This window comes from Stegodyphus dumicola, chromosome 1 (genome assembly GCF_044657685.1).
Source record: "Stegodyphus dumicola isolate Sdum_Otavi_A_Nest chromosome 1, ASM4465768v1".
In the NCBI taxonomy this organism is placed as follows: domain Eukaryota; kingdom Metazoa; phylum Arthropoda; class Arachnida; order Araneae; family Eresidae; genus Stegodyphus; species Stegodyphus dumicola.
This window is the reverse complement of record NC_140768.1, coordinates 70,852,445-70,871,743: the sequence shown is the minus strand read 5'-3', so window position 1 is coordinate 70,871,743 and position 19,299 is coordinate 70,852,445. Positions and strand designations below refer to the sequence as shown.

General features: G+C 33.1%; 1 protein-coding gene across 1 annotated transcript; it reads right to left on the bottom strand.

Annotated features, from left to right (window-relative positions):
* Positions 1-88: 88 nt before the first annotated feature.
* LOC118189842 (uncharacterized) lies at positions 89-18,421 on the bottom strand. The gene is made up of 3 exons (XM_085826373.1): positions 18,383-18,421; positions 16,102-16,239; positions 89-490 (listed from the first exon to the last, which is right to left on the bottom strand). The coding sequence occupies exons 1-3, from the start codon at positions 18,419-18,421 to the stop codon at positions 89-91; spliced, it is 579 nt and encodes a 192-aa protein (XP_085682499.1).
* Between the last annotated feature and the right edge of the window lie 878 nt (positions 18,422-19,299).

Below are 19,299 nucleotides of genomic sequence, written 5' to 3'. Positions count from 1 at the left end.
GGCATACCTACTGTAGCAGAAAATATCTTATCTTGAAACTAAAACTGAAATGTAAATAAGATTATCTGATTTACTAAAATTGAATTTGTCATTTGGAAAGATATGCAATGTCATTTTCCTTGTGAAGACCATATGTATACAACGGACTTAATAAAAATATGAAACTTGTGGTATATACATGATACATGAAAGTTAAGTTATTGACATAAGCTTCAGTTGAAAGGAACTTACCATCCGCTGACATTGGGTAACATATTTCTTCTGGACGCCCATGGTGAATACGAGAATATAAGATCCGTATTGCACAGTCTTCAGCTACCATGGCTGGAGGAAGGGTGAAAATAAATCCCATCATGGCCATGCCTTGCCTTCGCAAGGCCCTATGAATGTTCGCCCAAAGACATAAAGCCACTTGGTAGTCTTCAGATTCTACATCTTTTATACCATATTCCATATTTAAATTTTTCTCGTTCAAATATAGCTTCGCATCCTGAAACGAAATAAACTCATTAACTGCTAAGTATTTTAGAACTTTTTGATTTAACGAAATAAAATAAAACCCAGTATTCTTCTTTCTAGATCTGATTAAATAAATGCAGCTACAATATTCATGGATAGTTTCTTAAAGTAGTACAAATAGCTAACATCCTCCTACAGGTGACTTCAACGCCCGTAATACAAACTGGGAATATGCTAACACAGATCCCAAGGGTCATAACCTTGCAGACTTTCTCGCTGCAAATAACTTAATTCTAATCAATACAGCAGATGCCCTTCCAACGTTTCATACGTTTGCCACATCACCCGCAGCCACACTTATACAAAATTGGACGGTGGCCGAAGAAACTAGCTTATTGGACCATAATTACATCACCTACAAAATCGATAGAACAGGAAGAAAGATTATATCATTTACAAGAATAATAAAATTAGGACTTTTCACATTCCACAGACGCCTAAATAATATCAGATCTACAGCAAATATAGAGCATTTTATGGATGATCTTATGACTTCTCTACATGAAGGATGTGAAGAAGACCTCCCTGTAAGAACTAATAAACAAATTAATAAGCTGCATCGGTGAGCTACGCATACAACAGAAAAAATGCCGCATGCTGGGCGGATGATTGAAACAAGAAAGTATGAATAATATTGAGTCTAACACTCTCATCATTTTTCAGAAAGAAACGGTTTAATACAAACGGATGATTGTCGAAGCAAAAATTAATTAAAGGGAAAACTTTTATACAGATAATACCGTTACATATGGTATTTACCACACGATTGTAATGGATAAGCTCTACAAACTTTAGTATTATTTTAAATAGGCGACTTGTGTGAGGGGGTCCTGTGGTCTCCTACGCTTCCCCATATCATTTTGGGGTGCTCTAGACAAGGGGGACGCAATGCTATACCAATTACCCGCTATGCCAGAGGGGTAGTGCTCGCGTCCTCCGTCACTTGTCCTCTTTCATGGTCTGATGATTACATAAGGTTTGAGAAAAGAACTACATTATTTTTATGCTTTATGAGATTGTATCATTATTATAAGTGCAATATTTTAACTATAGTTGCTGGTTACACACTAAATACATAAATACATATACAGGGTGATTCTAAATTGTTTTTACAAATTAAGAGGGTTGATAGTACTCATCCGGATGAGCAATAATTACCATAGAATATAGAGTCACATTCCACTCTGAGAGGCAGAAAAGAAGAATATTAGAATTCCAACCTGAACTTACAACAGTGTTGGGAGAGCAAATAAATGAGACAAAAGTAAGTACAGCGCAACTTCCGGGCTACGTATTGCAAGCAAGCGCTTTCGAGACGAATAAGTGGCATAGTGCTTGAAACTAAAAGCAATGTATTCAAGTAGCCAAGGAAATGTTTTCTCAAAGCGAGTCCTTTTTAAAATGAATTATTAGAGGTGATGACACGTAGATCTACACTTTTAATATAACACATCAATCAAATAAGTAGAGCCCAAAAACTGAAGCAAAGTAGCAATTTCATACTTTCATCTAGTTTATACTTAGTAAAACATGAAGATATTTTTAAATGTGTTCGTAAATTGTTTCGTCTTATAAATCATGAATGCCTACTAACTGACCCAATTGTTAAAAATACATATTGTTACGAAATGTACAGGCGCGGTAAGATAGCTTCCCCGCAAAGCAGTTTTAGGGTTGCCATAAAAGGGCAAAGGAGGGCAGAGTTGCCACTTTTGGTGACATTTGGCGACAAAATTGGCGATATACCATGAATGGTTGGAGAACCTTCTGGAACGAATTCTTACCGGTTTAGCCCAGAATGTTCCCGAACAAAAGCCGAAAGCTATATAAACCCTGCTGGTCCGCAGTCGGTGAGTGCGTGTCTCTCATCGAGAGTGAGTGTGTCTCGTCTAACGAGTCAGTCCCTGCGGAGTCGATCGAGTTGATAGCCGGGCAGCGAGTGTCGAGTGGGTAGTCGAGTCCACCGAAGGAGTCTGTTAGTGTATCGCGGTTAGTGCATCATCGAGAGAGCGCGTTGAGCTCCGGGAAAGACTGAACCGAAGAGTCAGGTGCTGTGCTCGTTTGTCGTCGAGTGCATCGCGAGTTGTAGCGTGGAGAGTATCGAGAGTGAGTGCCTCGTCGAGAGGGCGAGTTAATTAGTATCGAGTGGTGTCAGAAGGAAGAAAGTAACTTGACAACTGGGATCAGAAAAGAAAAACGCAACAACTGGTGTCAGGAGGGAGGTAACGCAACAATATTATTCACTGAACTTGTATGAAGTAATTTGCAGAAAATTATCTGAATTATGTCAAGATAACTTATGGATTTTGCACCGCGTAAAGTACCTGCGCGCAATGTTCTTGCTTTTCGTGAATATTTGGCCAAATATTCAACAAATAAGCTTCGTAAGTCCCATATGCATCTCATATAAGACTGTGACACTACAAATTGAGCAGTTGCTTTTGAGTAGACCAGGAGTCAGAGACGATACAGGCAGCAAATGTCACAAATCTTAAAAACTTCTTTTGGCATGCGTACATTTGAAGGGAAAGTCATAAATACTGACTAATAAATAGAAATCTTGCATTTTATGGGCTTATTGCGGAGGCTTTTGGATAAAGTGTTTTAAAAGATTCTCAACAATTCAAATATTATTTTCAATGCTGAAAGGTAGTGCAAATATAGAAATTTTGCCCTGTTCCGTCGTTATACTATGATTTGAAGAAAAAATCTTTAATAAATGGCTTTAGCGTTGTAGATACATTATGTTATGTTGAAGCAGTAGATGTGAAAAATGAGCAATGCCCTCGCCTGCACTCGAACACGCACCTCTAGAATATGCGCCGAGCGTGCTGATCACTACACCACGAAGGCATGCTAAGAAAGCGGGAGAAATACCTTATATAGCGTTATACAAAAACAAAACATATTGAATTTTGAGAAAAGTCGCTGGGATAGATTTCGAGTACTAATGCTTAAAAATTTCAAGATTTCGGCTCTGTACATATGAATCAAATATTTATTTCGAGATTTAACCTAGACAAACAAACGAGGAAGCAAAACAAATGGGGAAAAAAGAAGAAAAATAGAAACACCGACCTGAATAAAATCGTATAAAAAGCAATTCTTCTCATTGTTATATGCAATTACAATCCATTAAATGCAGGCTTAGCGTAAATTTTAGTAACAATTTTCTAATAAATTTTAACAAAAATAATTTGAACACTAGTCTGCAGAAAATTAACTTGCGTGTGATATATTCTCATTTGTATAATTTTAATTAGCATTTTAACTGCTCACCTTCAAAAGCATAAAAGACACGAAATCCAATTTCTCGTCAATAGCGGTGACTATATTCTTTATACTCTGAAAGTAAAATAATTTATTATATTTCATTTCTGAATAATCGCGAATTATTTCTGTCATTTTTCTGTGGAGTTTAGTACTATAGCATCACATAAGCCATACAATTACACTGCATGTGACTTATTTTTATGCATGTATTTTAATGAAGTAAATGTACTATACTTTTATAAGTTGTATAGGATAACTTCTATTTCAAGTTATTTTCTGTGCAATTCGGCATATTACTTGAGTCTAAATAGAAAGTCATTATTTCAAAACAAATGTCGCAAAATTAAGTTTAAAACTCGCGATAAAAATTATTTTAAAGGAACTGTCGTTTGATACTTAAGCGTGCATTTTTCCTGCAAGTTATAGGAAACCAAACATTTAAAGTACAAAGTGATTACACATGCGAAGTTAATTACTCATGTTGCGATTACTCATGTTAGTGCAAATCTATCTTAATGTAACCCTATAATAATACCTTTGCTATTCGGGAAGAATAGACAGTTTTATCAAAAAATGAAATTGTCAAAAATTAGCTGTTCGTTTTCAGATGGATGGCTTCGTAACTTTAAAATAAGGCATGGCATCGGTAAATCTTGTAATAGGAAAGACGAATGTGTGATGCCGTGAAAACAGTCAGCTGATCAAGATCAAAGGGATTATCTTTTTCTCTCATTCTTCCCATCCTCAACATGAAGACATGGAGGAATTTTACCCTATCTGCAATAAAAAGCGAATATTCATTGTTTAGCACTGATCGTGTCGCAATTTACTATTATTACGTTTTTGTAAAGCAAAGACAAGATTTCTGCTCCGAAGTTTGCATTTCTTTTAAAATACTGTACATGCGTGTTATATGTTCATTAATGTTTAACAATATTTTTACCTGGAACACCGTGAACAGTGAATTTTTTGATTTATTTTGTTGCTCGTTGTTTCAAAAAGTTTGAGTTATATTTTAAGTGATCCACCTTCGTTTAAAATTATTTATACAACTTTCTCAAAATTTTTACGCAACTCAAACAGTCTAAAAATATTTATACAATAAAAGCATATATCTTTTATATGCATTTAAATGCATACAAAAGATATATGCTTTTATTAACTTATTTAGTCTGCCTAAAAACTTTTACTATAGCTCACTTTATCAGAGATAAATTCAAAAATGTACTTTCCGTATTGAATTAGTGACCCCATAAAACTTTTATATTATTTTTCTAGCACTTAAACTTTCTAATTTTGCGTAGTATTTTATGTTAATTAACCAATTATTATTATTTAAAACCTTTACGTTAACTTCTTTTCATGGTCCTCATCAGGAAGCAAATTAAATGTTACATTCCATCGCTCAGCTATACCTACGAATATGCCTGCTGTAGCCATTTCGTTAGCCAACTTTAATAGCACATTAACATTTCGCTAGCTACTAAAATACTGAGCTAGCTTAATCATTTTATACGATTTCGTACGATATTTTAAGATTTCAGTTTTGTTATTTTGAAATACCCGCAAGTGTTGGAATTATTTGTACGCACAAACTGCGCTTTCGGTTCATTTCAAGATTTAATTAATAGATTATTTAAACATTCGTATAGGACTTTTTCATGACACTTTAGACGGAGCGATAAATCACTTGTTAGTCTTATCGGGCCTGAAGGACTTTAATTCTACATAATTAGAAAAAGTTTTTGTTTCGTCGGAAATATTATGACAAAGTCCTGTGAAGTATTAAATAATATAATAAGGTAACTCTTGCGGGTATTTTAAATTATAAAGTCTCACATTAAAAATAAAGTAGCCGAAGACTACACAAATCGGCTTATTTAAGCTGACTTAGATGCGTTTTAACATCGACTAGCAAAATGGCTAAAGCAGAAATTATCACTGGCAAGGCTGAGCGACAGAATGGAAACTTCATGCGACGCTGCTAACAGATCTACATATATAACACTCAAAAGCTTCGACTTAAATACATACCATCTAATTTGTATCCTGGTGAGGACTATGGTAAGAAGTCGTAGCGAAGGCTTTTAATCATAATAATTGGTTAATTACTATAAAATACTCTACAGTATATTCTTGCTTTTAGTTGCGGCTTCTTGTAAATTAAGCATAAACAATGAAAGAAATAAAAGCTAAAATCCTCTACTTTAACAATTAATTTCATTCGGAGTTCCAAATGATATAGCTTTGTTATAATATTGTTATGGATAGCTAATGTTAGTTAAATTGTAAATTAAATGGTTTTATTTCCCTCGCAGAGCAGCGCGTGATGAATATTAAAGGAAAGCTAAACCGGAAAATTAAAAATACAAGAGCACGTGCATTTAACATTTAATAAATAAATATCTCTTTTTGATTTCGAGAAAGTTCCAGAAAGTTCTCGCGCGCGATTTAAAAATCTTATAAAAAAGAGAAAAACCTCTCAATTCGGTTAGTCAGTTATTTTAGTTAGCTTGTTGTTGTTTTAAGACTTTCTTTAGATAACTGCTCTTGTTGATTGTAGCGAATTTGCGGATTAGCTTTCTTTAGCTGTTTTGAATTAAGTTCTCTTAAACGTTTGAGTAGTTAAAAGATAACTACTGTGAGATATTCTAATACTTCACGAATATCTGAGGAAATTTAAGCATTTTTGTTATGATAATAATAAATTTTGTTCATTTTTCATCGGACTTGTGCATTCATTTCGTAAGGAACCCGTACGCACTCAACAATATTCAATTGTAATATAAACAGAAAGCTTATTCTATGCAACATTTGTTTTAGCGAATTACTAAAAATTCCTAGAAAATTAATAAGTCTGATATTGATACTAGCTACCTAATACATGCCTCGATTTTGCTAGAAACAGCAAAATATACGGGAAACTTTCAGTACCTGGGAAAAAACGCCTGGAGCCTAAAATGCAATATGTGTAGGCAGTGAAATATTTATAGGCTCTAACTTACTTAGTTAAGATGTTTTAGCTATATCAGAAATCAAAATAAAGAGGCAACATTCTCTAGATATTGTTCGCAATATTTACTTTGTAGACATATTGGGTTTTCTGAAATGTAAGAAAAGCATCAATTATCATTGACAGATTTGAACCACGGATCTTCTAGTTTCATAGCTACATATGCTGCTTTTATATCACGACTGTAATTATGTAAGATACGATAATTCTTTACATTTTTTTTTTTTTCATTTACGATTTATACTTTGTTATCAGTAACTTATTTCTTATCCACTATTACTTAATTTGCTTAACACACCTGTAAAAATGTATAATTTATCTCTCTATCATTTTAAATTTATTTTAATAATATTTATTTCCGTCTTTATATTTTAATTAATTTTAATTATTAGTTATTTATTTTTTATTTGATTAATTTGTTATTGTTGATAGATACTGGTTACTTTCTTTGGGTTCTGGCAATTCTGACTTCAAAAGAGTTGTCGGAATCCAAGGAATTGATGAGGGAATATAGTAGCTGAGTTACATTTATCGCAGTTTTTAACTCAGGTGCACAATTCTCGTAATAGCATGTTAATTTAACTGGTCCAACGAAAAGATTGAAAAATTTATGAACAGCTAAAAGCGAAAGGCACGCTAGAAGATTTTAGCTCATACTAGAAATTCTTCTCTCATTTAGTCTAGTTATTTTCTTAATATTTTAAATCAGCTCTCACTAGTTTCCATTTTAAGGAATAATATTCTAAGAGTTAAAATGCTGCATGAAAACTCTAACTTAAATTAAATTAAGTCTGAAAAATTTAGTGTTTTATCTTGAGTAAATTATACAACAACTTTTACTAGGAATGAATCTTAAAAATATAGTATTACGTAAATAAATTGTCTTAGAATTTCGTGATTCTTTAAAAAAAATTCAAAAACAGAGTATTCTTTCCGATGCTTTATTGTAAACTGGAAAACTTATAATGCATATACGTATGTGCTGCGTGATTATATTACATATAATTTACTGGAAATTGAAATTAAATATTTTCAAATTTATTTTAATTGTTTTTAGCAATTGCAGTAAAATAAAATAATAATTAAAGAAACAAGAATCACAACAAATTTCAAATGGAGGTATTTTTTCTTTCTCGCATACCTACCTCGTTCCACAGACTGACAGATTTTTCATCAGTGATAGGATATGAGAAAAGAACTGAACGAATTTCTTCAATAAACTGCAAAAACATAACTCATTAAATCATATGTCATAAAAACAGAAATATTTTGAAACCTGCCAAGGTTTAACACCTGCGAAGGTCCTGTAACATGTGCCAGATTCGTGTCAGTCAATATAAAGTTGCTTTAGTTGACAAGCACAACGAAATGATCTTTAAACCTTTAATATTATATTAGACAGAATACAAAATTCAAATTTATTAAAATATTTTAACAAGTTTAATTAATTAGTTTGAATTTGAGTGTTTTTAATTATATTGTAAGTTTCCTATTTTAAACTAACCAATTGTTATGGTTTCGATATTTAATTTAATTTTTTCTTCCCGTATTCCTACATAGAATGCAGTTTAGTTTACTGTGTATTTAAGCTGAGTTTTTTGGATCTTGAGAGAGTTTTTGGCATTCAAGCTGCGTTGTTAGATATCTTCAGTTCTAGCAAATGCAATTATCTCGGCTTTACTTGCTGTAGCAACCGATACTTTAAACTTAGTCAAAGTTTGATTATTTAAGTGAACTTGTAGCTTATTATTTAACTATCTTAAGCAATTGATCAATGTTTCAATTGCCGTTCTTATTTAATTTACCGTTCTTATTTAATTTACATTCCCACAAGCAGCGGTTATCTATAGCACAAGCCGTGGCCTGTTTTGTTATAAGTTCTGTTCAATGAAAAGGTTGTTTAAAAAATTTCTAGGCTTTTTCGTACTATTTTAAGAGATATCGATAACTTGCTACGTGTTTATCAGAATTAAAGGACTAAACTTCCAATACCAGACAATATATAATACTGTAAGATTTTCAGCTGTTATCTAAAATTAATTTTTGAACAGGAAGTTAAAACCAACCACAGTGGACCCTTTAGTGAGAGCCTCAGATCAGAAGAGTAGGTTGTAACCAGCTAATTAAAAAAAATATGATTTTTAAATGCAAGAGCTATACATCGTCTTAAATAACAAAATTTAATCGCTTTCCGTAATACAGTTGTTTTAATAAAATAAATATTTGAGTTAAAAACTTGCTAATAATAGTCTATATTATCATAAGTATATGTTAAATGAAGGGAACATCTCCGATCTTGCCATTTATAGTCGTAGTTTATCTGTCATTCTCAGATCTGTATTAATGGAGAATAAAATATCAACGCCAAGAGGGTATAGAACTAGATGAAGAAAATTCAGGCGATGTATTTTCTGTCTGATTTATTGACTTTATACAAATTACAAAGCTTTCAATTATATAGTAGCCACTGGTGTAGATTTCAATTTTCTTTATTCCAATAACCGCAATATTGAATGCAGAGATGCAAACATGTATGCATTTATCTTATCAAAAAAACCGCGAGTATCAATTTAAGTCATGGAATTCCAATTACATATGAATATTTATCATTCGACAGTCGTTGTTGCTGGCAGTGCATGAGCAGGGAACGGGCAACCAATAATGTCCCATAATAAGATATTGGGTGATCGTGCTGGCCATAGTAACAAATTAACAGTTTAAAGAACAAGCTGCAAAATGAGGCCGAAGAAAACATTCCCAAGTAATCCCCTTTTTCTAAAAAATTACAAATTATTTGCTGCAATAAGACCTTCGTATAATTCACGTATGGCTGTACGACAATAATATCAGCTATTTTCTCATAGAAAACTTCTTGTTAGCATATTATTCAGATTAATAAAGGGAGGAGGTTCCACTCTGTCTAAATAGTAACATGTGAGGTGAGGTTGTGAGAAAGCTTTCTCTGGACGGTAAGATCTGTGGATGAGCCGGTATGTCGACAACGAATGAAATTTGGTAAAAGCCCTGATTAGTGTTCCTTAATCATTGGATCCAGGTAGAAGTGACTTTCATCCATGAAAAGACCACAGATTCTTCATTCTACCCTCCAATATGCTCTAGATTTGAAGCTACAGAATATGCATATGACAGTGATTTGGAATTAAGGACAAATGTGAGTAAGACATTTACTCTCCAACACACATGTTGGTCATCTATTACCGCTGAATGCTCCTGAAGCTTAAATTTCCGCTAAAATTCTCAAGGGACATCAGAATTCTTAAGGTTCTTATTGAGAATTCATCGCACTTCCCTTTCTCAGAAGGACCTAATTTATCTCAGTCATTCTGTAGCTGTCACATCTCAAAACAGGACTGTCAACCGTATACTATGAAAGTTCTTCACCTCTTTCTTTCATCAACCACATGGTAAATCATCCCTTTTTCAAAGACGGCTTCGTTTAATGGCGAAACTGAATCAAATCGTCGTCATGACGTTTCAGATACGTTCTTAGTTTTGAGTTACAGCAAACCGTTGATTTCAGAAGAACAAGAACGCTTATAGAATATTCTACATGTGCTTAATGACAATCTGATTTACCTAACTAAGGCGAGACTACAAACACCACCTTAAATTATTGCTTTGTAATCTGCTTAGATGTCATTTTTCAAATATTGTATGAATAAACAATCTAAATTTTCGTTCTCATAATTCTACTCCTTGATGTTGAAATTTTATTTTCCATTATGCATGTCATTTTTTCTCCTTTATTTTATGGTAAAGCACTTAAGGGCAATAAATAATTTTACTAACCGATACTTATAAATAGCAATGAAACTGCTGCTTGAATGGTAAATATTTCGTTAATAATCTTGCCATTGAAAACTATCAAAATCATAAGGAGTGTACTGGCACTTTCTGTTCTGTTGTAAAAACAATATAATATTATTATAACTTGAAGTACATTACAGATGCTTCGTGGTTAACAAAGATTTGTCTATTTGCAGTAACACCATATTCTTTTCCTTCTGCTACCACAAATCTGTCATTGCGATTTAAAATCAAATATTTTATATAACAAGGGTAAATATGAAAGTAGTGTGTAATCAGAAAGTGAACTCACATTTTTTACAAATCTCCGTTTCACGAATTACACATTTTCAGATTTATATCAGTAGTTCCAAAAATTCTTTGGAACTTTTTTAAGGCATTCCTATTTACGAATGTTTTTTGAGGTCCATATAAGTACTGAAAATTTGCAAACCCTATAATAAATTACGATTAAAGCTGATTCCCTCTCTCCAACAAAATATCTATACTCCTTCTTAAGATATGTAGAATCCTCTTTTACCGGACGAACATTACTTATACTTTTAAACCAAATGAAAGTGGAATTTTGTAATGGTTTTTCGGAAAAGTCTAAGATTTGTATTTCTCAATATTAACCTACTCGTCACTGTATGATACAATAAATATTTCCTCTTTATCTTCATTACCGGATTATTCGAATTCGAATCGCAATAGGAAGCATAAATGACATAGGCAGCTAACTAGAACACCGATTTGCAAAAGACGCCAAAAGTTCTTGCAAGTATTGACTAAATACAAATATATGTTGCTATGAATTATTAGTTTATTTAATCTACACGAGACACCAACTATACTGATCGTATAAGAACGCTGAAAATGATCAAGCCAGCCTTGATCTTGGACGCTGAACACATTGCAGGCTTAAGCACAGGCAATATAGCGATCAGGACGGACGCCAGACGCATTGCGGCAGAGTTTAGGGACAGCAAAACGTTTAGAATTTAGAAAGAAACCGAGTTGCAAAATTTAAAAGTTGCAAAGACCAGTGAAAAGCCTAGCTCCGCACCTGATAACTGTCCATGGCGCGAGCACCAGCTAAACGTTATTCTCACAAGAGCAGGGGCGTAGCTAGACGGGGGGCAAGGGGGCCATCTGTCCCCGGGCGCAGAATCCAAGGGGCGCCAAACTGATGTTACGACATTTTAGAATTAAATGTTTTCCATCCTTGGCAAGCAGGAGGCGGCGCGAAATCTTCAGTTGTCCCTGGGCGCTGAAAATCCTAGTTACGACTCTACACAAGAGACAGACAACTAAATGTAAATAAGTATACTTCGCTTTGAAGTATTAAAATCTTAATTTATACAGAATGCCAGCTGTCAGGCGTAATTTGGACCAGGACTCAAAACATATTGGAGACAGGTTTAAATTTTCTCGAGCCTTAATATTTTAGCTTATTCAAATCTTCATTAGTAAGCTTAGATAGAGCGCAAAAGCTATGTCATGTGGCGCCATCTAGGAAACTACTTGGAAACTAATTGTTTTTAAACAAAGAATTAAATGAGATAGAATTATGCTGCAGTACAAGTAATTGACACAGAATTACGGTACTTGAAAATATACACAATAACTCTTATAAATTCTAACGATTTATTTTGTTATCATATTTATTGTGTTACATACTGACGCAAATATTGTAAATTATTTAATGAAATGTATCTCTAACTTATAAAGCTTTGCCGAATGATTCATCATGCTAACATTTGACACTATTTTTCCACTTTTCAAAAAGTAGCCAAAGGAAATAGTTACTAGATTATTGAGTTATCAAGTAATTGATTATTTCAAAAAATCATTTTCAGTTCGACATACAAGATGCTGGAGTTAAAAGTTTAATCTGCTCTGATATTTATTAAAATCACTAATAATGCAGACTTTCCATGTAAGACATTAATATATTAACGGGTTTCAATAAATTACACAGATTTGATAGTTATGTATTTAATTATAAAGATAAACCGAGCAAAGTATTAATTTTATTTTTATTTATTAGTCCAAAGGGGCTTTGTCTCTGAAAGACTATTGCTTTTGTTTTGCGATTTTGCGCTAGTTCACTATACACTCACTTTTCAAACTGTTGCCACCAAATGTTAGAGTCCTGCATTATATTTGAAGAAATTAAATAATGAAAAATTTGCAAAAATGTATGTATATTTCTCGCATTGTGATAAAACAGCGGTGCACAGAACCATCGAATTTTGAATGAAGTAATCCTACTGCGAATATGGGCATGTGGAAGCCCAAATTCGAAATTTGGAATTTGTTTTATGATAGATTTCATATTTTGTAAAACTTTAACGAATTTTTGATTAAAAAACCCAAGGATTTCAAAGCGAGAAATGTCAACGTTGTACAGAAAAAAAAAATCTCCAGCGCTTGAGACTCTGTATCGGAAATTTTAAAGATATGCTCAATTTAAAAGTATTTTGCGATATTGCCCTTGAACTGAATTTTATGGTTTAAGTGAGAAGAACGTGATATTTAGTAAATAAAGTTAACCGACAAAATGTTAAAAATACGCCCTTTGGACGTAATTTAAAATCTGAAACCTTTCAGATTTTTTTTTTTTTTTATTTGTTATTATTTTAAGTAATTTTTTTCTTTTTCGAATTTCATTTTAATTGTTTAAGTTGCATGGTTTCTTTCAAATAACTGTTTTAAAATTTCTATTTGCTCATTCGAACTGCGTAGTTTAAATAAAAGGTGCATTCTTTTTGTTAAGCTTTTTTTTCCTTATATTAATATATATATATATATATATCTCTTTGAGTAGATAAATATTTAAATAACAAACTGAAACTTATCTTTCCGTTTATTCAGTGCCTCAACTTTTGAGCAGACCTCGATTCCACTCATTTTTCCTGCCCTTTAAAATTTTATGCTTTTATAAGTTTTCTTACAATTGTCGTCTATTTTAGTTACTTGTCCTCATTATTAGTGTTTGCCCGTGGTTATTCGTTTTTATATTACAGTTACTCTTTATCTTTTTTATACTTATTTATCATTTGTTCCTCATTTTCTAAGTTTCACTTTCAAGCAAATCATTTTCAAGTTAATTTTATTCGCTTTTCCAATGGTTCAGTTTTAATGGCTTACTAAAATTTACAACTCATGTGGAAAGTAAATTCAATAGTTTATGTCATGTAGTGTGATGGCTTAACATACTAGAATAGCCATACTCTAAATTTCAAACATTTTTGTTAAACAAATGAACAGAAGAATTTGCAATCAAAAATTGTTTAATTATCAGGAGGCTATGATGCGAGATTATTCATAATTTCTTGAATATTTTCTAAATTTATTGAAAATATATAAAAACATTTGCTTTTCTTTTATACAAATTTACAGTTTAATTCCGATTTTTATGAAACTTGCTCCACTCGACTTTCAAAACAAGAGGAAAGTCATTTTCTTCATAAGATTTCTCAAAAACCAGCCAGTCCACATTCTTTATAAACATACTACATTTTACGCTGATTTAACGAACTCTTGATTAAAAAAAACTCAACGATGCAATAGCGTTACATTGCCACTGTGTAAAGCGTAAGGTAAATTTAATCAGAAAACTAAGTGACATAAAAAATACCACTTGGAAAAACGGAATTATATTAAATATTTTGCATTCTAAAGTACTTCAATAACCAGAATTAAAACACAAACAATTTTTTTTTCCTTGGAGTAGCCTGCAACGCATGCGAGGTAACAGCCACGTATTCCAATGATTTCCGACAGATATGCCATTCGAATTTAAACGTTTGCAGTTTGCCGTGCGAATCGCATTTTCAATGACCATCAACAAAGCACAGGGCAAAAGCTACAAGTTTATGGATTAAATTTGGAAAATCCATGCTTTTCACATTTCGGCAGCTATATGCGGCCTGCTTACGCATCGGAAAACCTTGCGATTTATTCGTGTACGAACCAGATGGGAAAACAAAAAGTATTGTGTCCAAAAGCACTTCAATAGAGAGAATCAAAACACAAACAGTTTCGTTGCTTTAAGTAGCGTTGCAACGCAGACCCGGTTTCATGCCTTTTCAAGTAATAATGATGAACTAGTTGAAAATAAACTATACAACTGATGCCAAATTACTATATTACATTGAAAAAAAGGCAAATTCCCAAAGTCCCGTCTCCAGTGCTCACTATATCTTCATTTCCTGATAACACAAATATCTATAACTATACGATAATTCATTTTGTGCTAGAATACCATGATAGATGAGGGTCAGTATTTTTGACAAATTTTTACAAAAAATCACGAAATTAAATAAATCAAGAGATTTAGATGACCGATCATTAACATGTCTTCATCTTTTCCCGTGTGTCCACTCGAGTTTTGTGGTAAAAATTGAAATACTCCAGCAAATGATCTTTGCAGCTAAATTATAGCGGTATAATCTTTAAGATGACCTCAATATTGATCTCTGAACTAAACAGAAAAGAAGTAATTTTCCTGACTTTCTTTCCAATAAGTTCACGTAACTGCTTCTAGTGACTCATGAAGTATGTCTGCAGTAGAGGACAGCATGATGAACGTTTTTGGAATATGTAGAAAAGAATTCACGAATTTACCTCTATTTTAGTGTAATAAATATTTAAACTGATTTCATGGCTTAGTTGTTATGAATTTTTAAAATGTTTCACTTAATAATGTACAATCATATACAATAATAATTATTAGCATTACATAGCTATTTACAAATTATTCCTTGATTTATTTCTCGACAACCAAGATTAATTTCAACAAAAATAATGTAATCTGTGATCCTCCCACTTAAATGCAAGAGTTCTTTCAAAAAGCTTTTTGGCCTATTACATTACAAATAGCATTAAGAGCGAGTGTTATTCCAGTTCTGAAAGTTATACCCTTTTACAAATATCGTCTTTATTTTATACATAGTATGATTTTTTTTTATTTTTAAATTTATTAGTAGTGGACGTAATATTCTTTATTAATTAGAGACCGATATTATTATCTTCTGTCAAAATATTTATGCTTTATAATAACTAGTAAGAGAAGCATAAATGGTCGCGTTCTTTACTGCTTTCGACATAACTTTAAAAACTTTATTATGTTTAATACCTTTAAAGAAACTTTTCTGACTAACATTTTATTTCATGACTTAAGAATCTGCCTGTAGTTTCAACAATGAGAGCAAAGAAATAATGGAAACATAAGACGGACTTGGCATTTGAATTATATGACATAGTGATGTCTGGAAATTTCTCTTAATTCAAATAAAATTTATTGACAACAAATCTAACAAATTACTGGTAATGAGGGCTTTTTCAAAAATTTGAAAGTATGATAAAACCTTGGAAAATTTTGCTACACTCTAAACGACGAGCAAAAAGAACATGCATACAACATTCTTCAATTTCTCAAGCAATTTTCCTGCAAAGCTTCAAAGCCAGTTTCTTGTTCTTACCTTGAGGCACTGATGCACCTTTGAAAACACGTCCTTAGTATCATACATTTTATCATCACTCCATTCTGATAAAAATGCGTTAATGATCGGTAGACGAAGTGCGTCAAGTTCTCTAGTACGATGTAAATAATCATTCCACTGGAAGAAAAAAAACGTGGTTATTATCCAGAATTTTATATTTTAATTATCTCTGCTTTCCGAAAAATAATCCCTAAATGATTAAATTATTCATTAATATAAAATATAAATCTTGCTTCAACTGTTAATCGATTTTGTTTGTTAAAACCAGGAATTCTTGTAGTTCCTTAGTTTACTGATCGCATATCATCCAAAGATTGAGTCGAATCAACCACTAGTTTAGTATTGTTACGTTATTTTCGTTTTCTTTATGTTCGTACGTTACGGGGTTCGTGCGGATGTGGAGTGAATAACGACAACATTTTATGAAGTATCGAAACACACATTATTTAGCCAATATTAATCAGGACAGTTCCAAAGTCACGTTTTACAGTGGTCGAAGATCTACTATACACTCGCTGGAACAATCAGCGACACAGGCTTCAGGTTATCAGGCTATAACGGTGGAGGCAGCTTCACTGCAAAGCACCAGAGTACAGCTCCCGACTTCGGTCGTTCTCGGAACTCCACGTACTCTCGACTCTCCACGCTACAACTCGTGATGCACTCGACGACACACAAAACACAGCTCCCGACTCTTCGGTTCGGTCGTTCTCGGAGGCGTAATGGCAGACTGCACATTGAGTTGAACAGTGTTAAGCGAATTTCGCTTACTGCGCATGCTTGATGGTGTACCTTCGGCGCGGGGAGAAATATTGGCGACTAAGCAACCCTACGTTAGCTTATTCGTGATCTCCATGGCTGTCGAGTGATGTTTAAAATTGCAATGTTGTGGAACTTTGCTTATTAGTTATTTTAATGTCCATGCCGATTGCACTTGCTTATTTTTCTAATATATGTTTCATTTTAATTTGTCAATAACAGTGCATTTAATATTTGTTAACATATGTTCGTAATAATTCGTTATTTAAATGTAATTCGTTTACATGTTACAATTCAGTAATTGTAAACTGGAGTATCTCGCTTAGTTTGTTAGCGTATATTCGCGCTTTTATTTTCTCATTTCAAAGAATTTAATAACTAGCATTAAAGAATTGTAAAATTTCTTTAGTGTTATTTGCAAGCACTTGTTATATTCCTCATTGTTTCTTTATGTATGTACGAATGTAACGTATGGTAAATCCTGAATTGTTTTTATTGCTTAAAAGTATAATGAATAAATATTCAACTAATATATCCTAAATTTCAGTCTTTTTCTGAAAGAAAATTTGTACAGTTCCAAAGGAATGTGCAGAATTTCATAAGTATTATATTTTACATTTTGAATGTAAACACTGCTTCACATTACTTCGCAATAATTTCAACTTTCCAGTTGTTGGAGCAATACAGGAAAGAAATCTAATTTTACACAGTAATTACTTTACATTGCACGTATACTCTACGAAGACTTAAACGCCGGATGTGTTCACAATCAGATGGCGGTACATCTACCACATACCGTATTTATCTTCTTTTCAAATCGCGCCAACATAATAATTACGCCAAATTTGTTTCTGGGCATGCCCAGTATGCGACATTCGTTTAACACTGTTCAACTCAATGTGCGGTCTGCCATTACGCCGGAGCGCAACACACTCTCTCGACGATGCACTAACCGCGATACACTAAGAGACTCTTTCGATGCACTGGACGACCCGTTGCCCGGCTGTCAACACGATCGACTCCGCAAGGACTGACTAACTCGAGACTAACTATCTCGCACTGACTCTCCGCGTATTAGCAGGGTTTATATAGTTTTTGGCTTGTGTTCGAGAACATTCTGAGCTAAACTGGTAAGAATTCGTTCCAGAAGGTTCTTCATCCGCCCATGGCAGATCGCCAATTCTGGCGCCAAATGTGGTAACCGTGCTTTCTTTTGCCATTTTATGGCAACCTTTTTGCGGGGAAGCTATTTTACATTTCGTAACACTGCCCCCTCCCAAGGACTGCACGTCCCGGGCAGTACAGCCCTTGGTCAGAAGCCAAATTCGATACAAACAAAAGATAATAAAACAAACAAGTAACATAACTAAAAAACCAAATATTTACACGATATACAAGTTATATACACAAATTAAACACGTAATAATTTTAAATTATTCAAATTAAAGTTCAGAATGAATTTCAGTCAGTGTTTTCATTAAGTTATACCCGCGTTAAATACTCTTCCACTGCAGTTCTCAGATATATTTATGTGTTGCATATCACACTCTGAAGATTCAGTCTTTCCAGATTTTCATCTACAGGAAGATCTGAAAAAGTTTGTTCACCACTCTGTAGTTTGTTCGCATCATGTGCACAGTTCTCCTCTTTATTTTCAGCAGCTGGTCCATGTTCATTTTCCTCCGTTTCCGTTTTCCAATTTCTGCATTGGAATCATAAACGGAGCCCAATACTTTACAAACGCAAGTATCCTGGTTTAGAATCAATTCCGTATCTGCATAATCTGTATTAGGAGACACACACTCAGTTTGTGGAGTGGGGGAATTTTCTTGCAATACTGGAGCACGCTGCTTAAGCTGCACATCAACTTCTCTCATCTCTGCATCACATGCATTTTCAGATGGTTCAATACTCGCTAACTGCGACTTCATAATGTTAAAAAGCAACCTACGTTTCCAAACATTAAATTTTAAACTTAATTTTTGGAATCATAGAATGCTTTTATTATTCGCTTGCTGCTTTGCATCATCACATTTTTTCTTTACTCGTAATTCTATCTTTTCTACGAAAACTTTATTGCTTTTTGTTTGGTACAGCTTTTGCATTCTTCACATTTGCAATCTCTAGGCAATTTTGCCTTTTTTGTATTTTTGGTTTTTCCAACTCTCTTTCGCTTAGCAACTTTTGCGATTCTCCCTCTTTGGTATTCCAGCTAACATTATTTAATTTTTTTTTTAATTTTGTCATTAAAATTCTTAAATTTCCATCACTTTATTTAAAAATTTAGATTCATAAATTTTCACCAAGAAACGTTTTTGTTTATTTTGTATTCAGATTGTTTAAATAATAATTTTTGTGCAGTTATTTTCTTTCAAACCGCGATTTGAGGTAGGTTATATCTTAAGAGTGCTGTTTCTA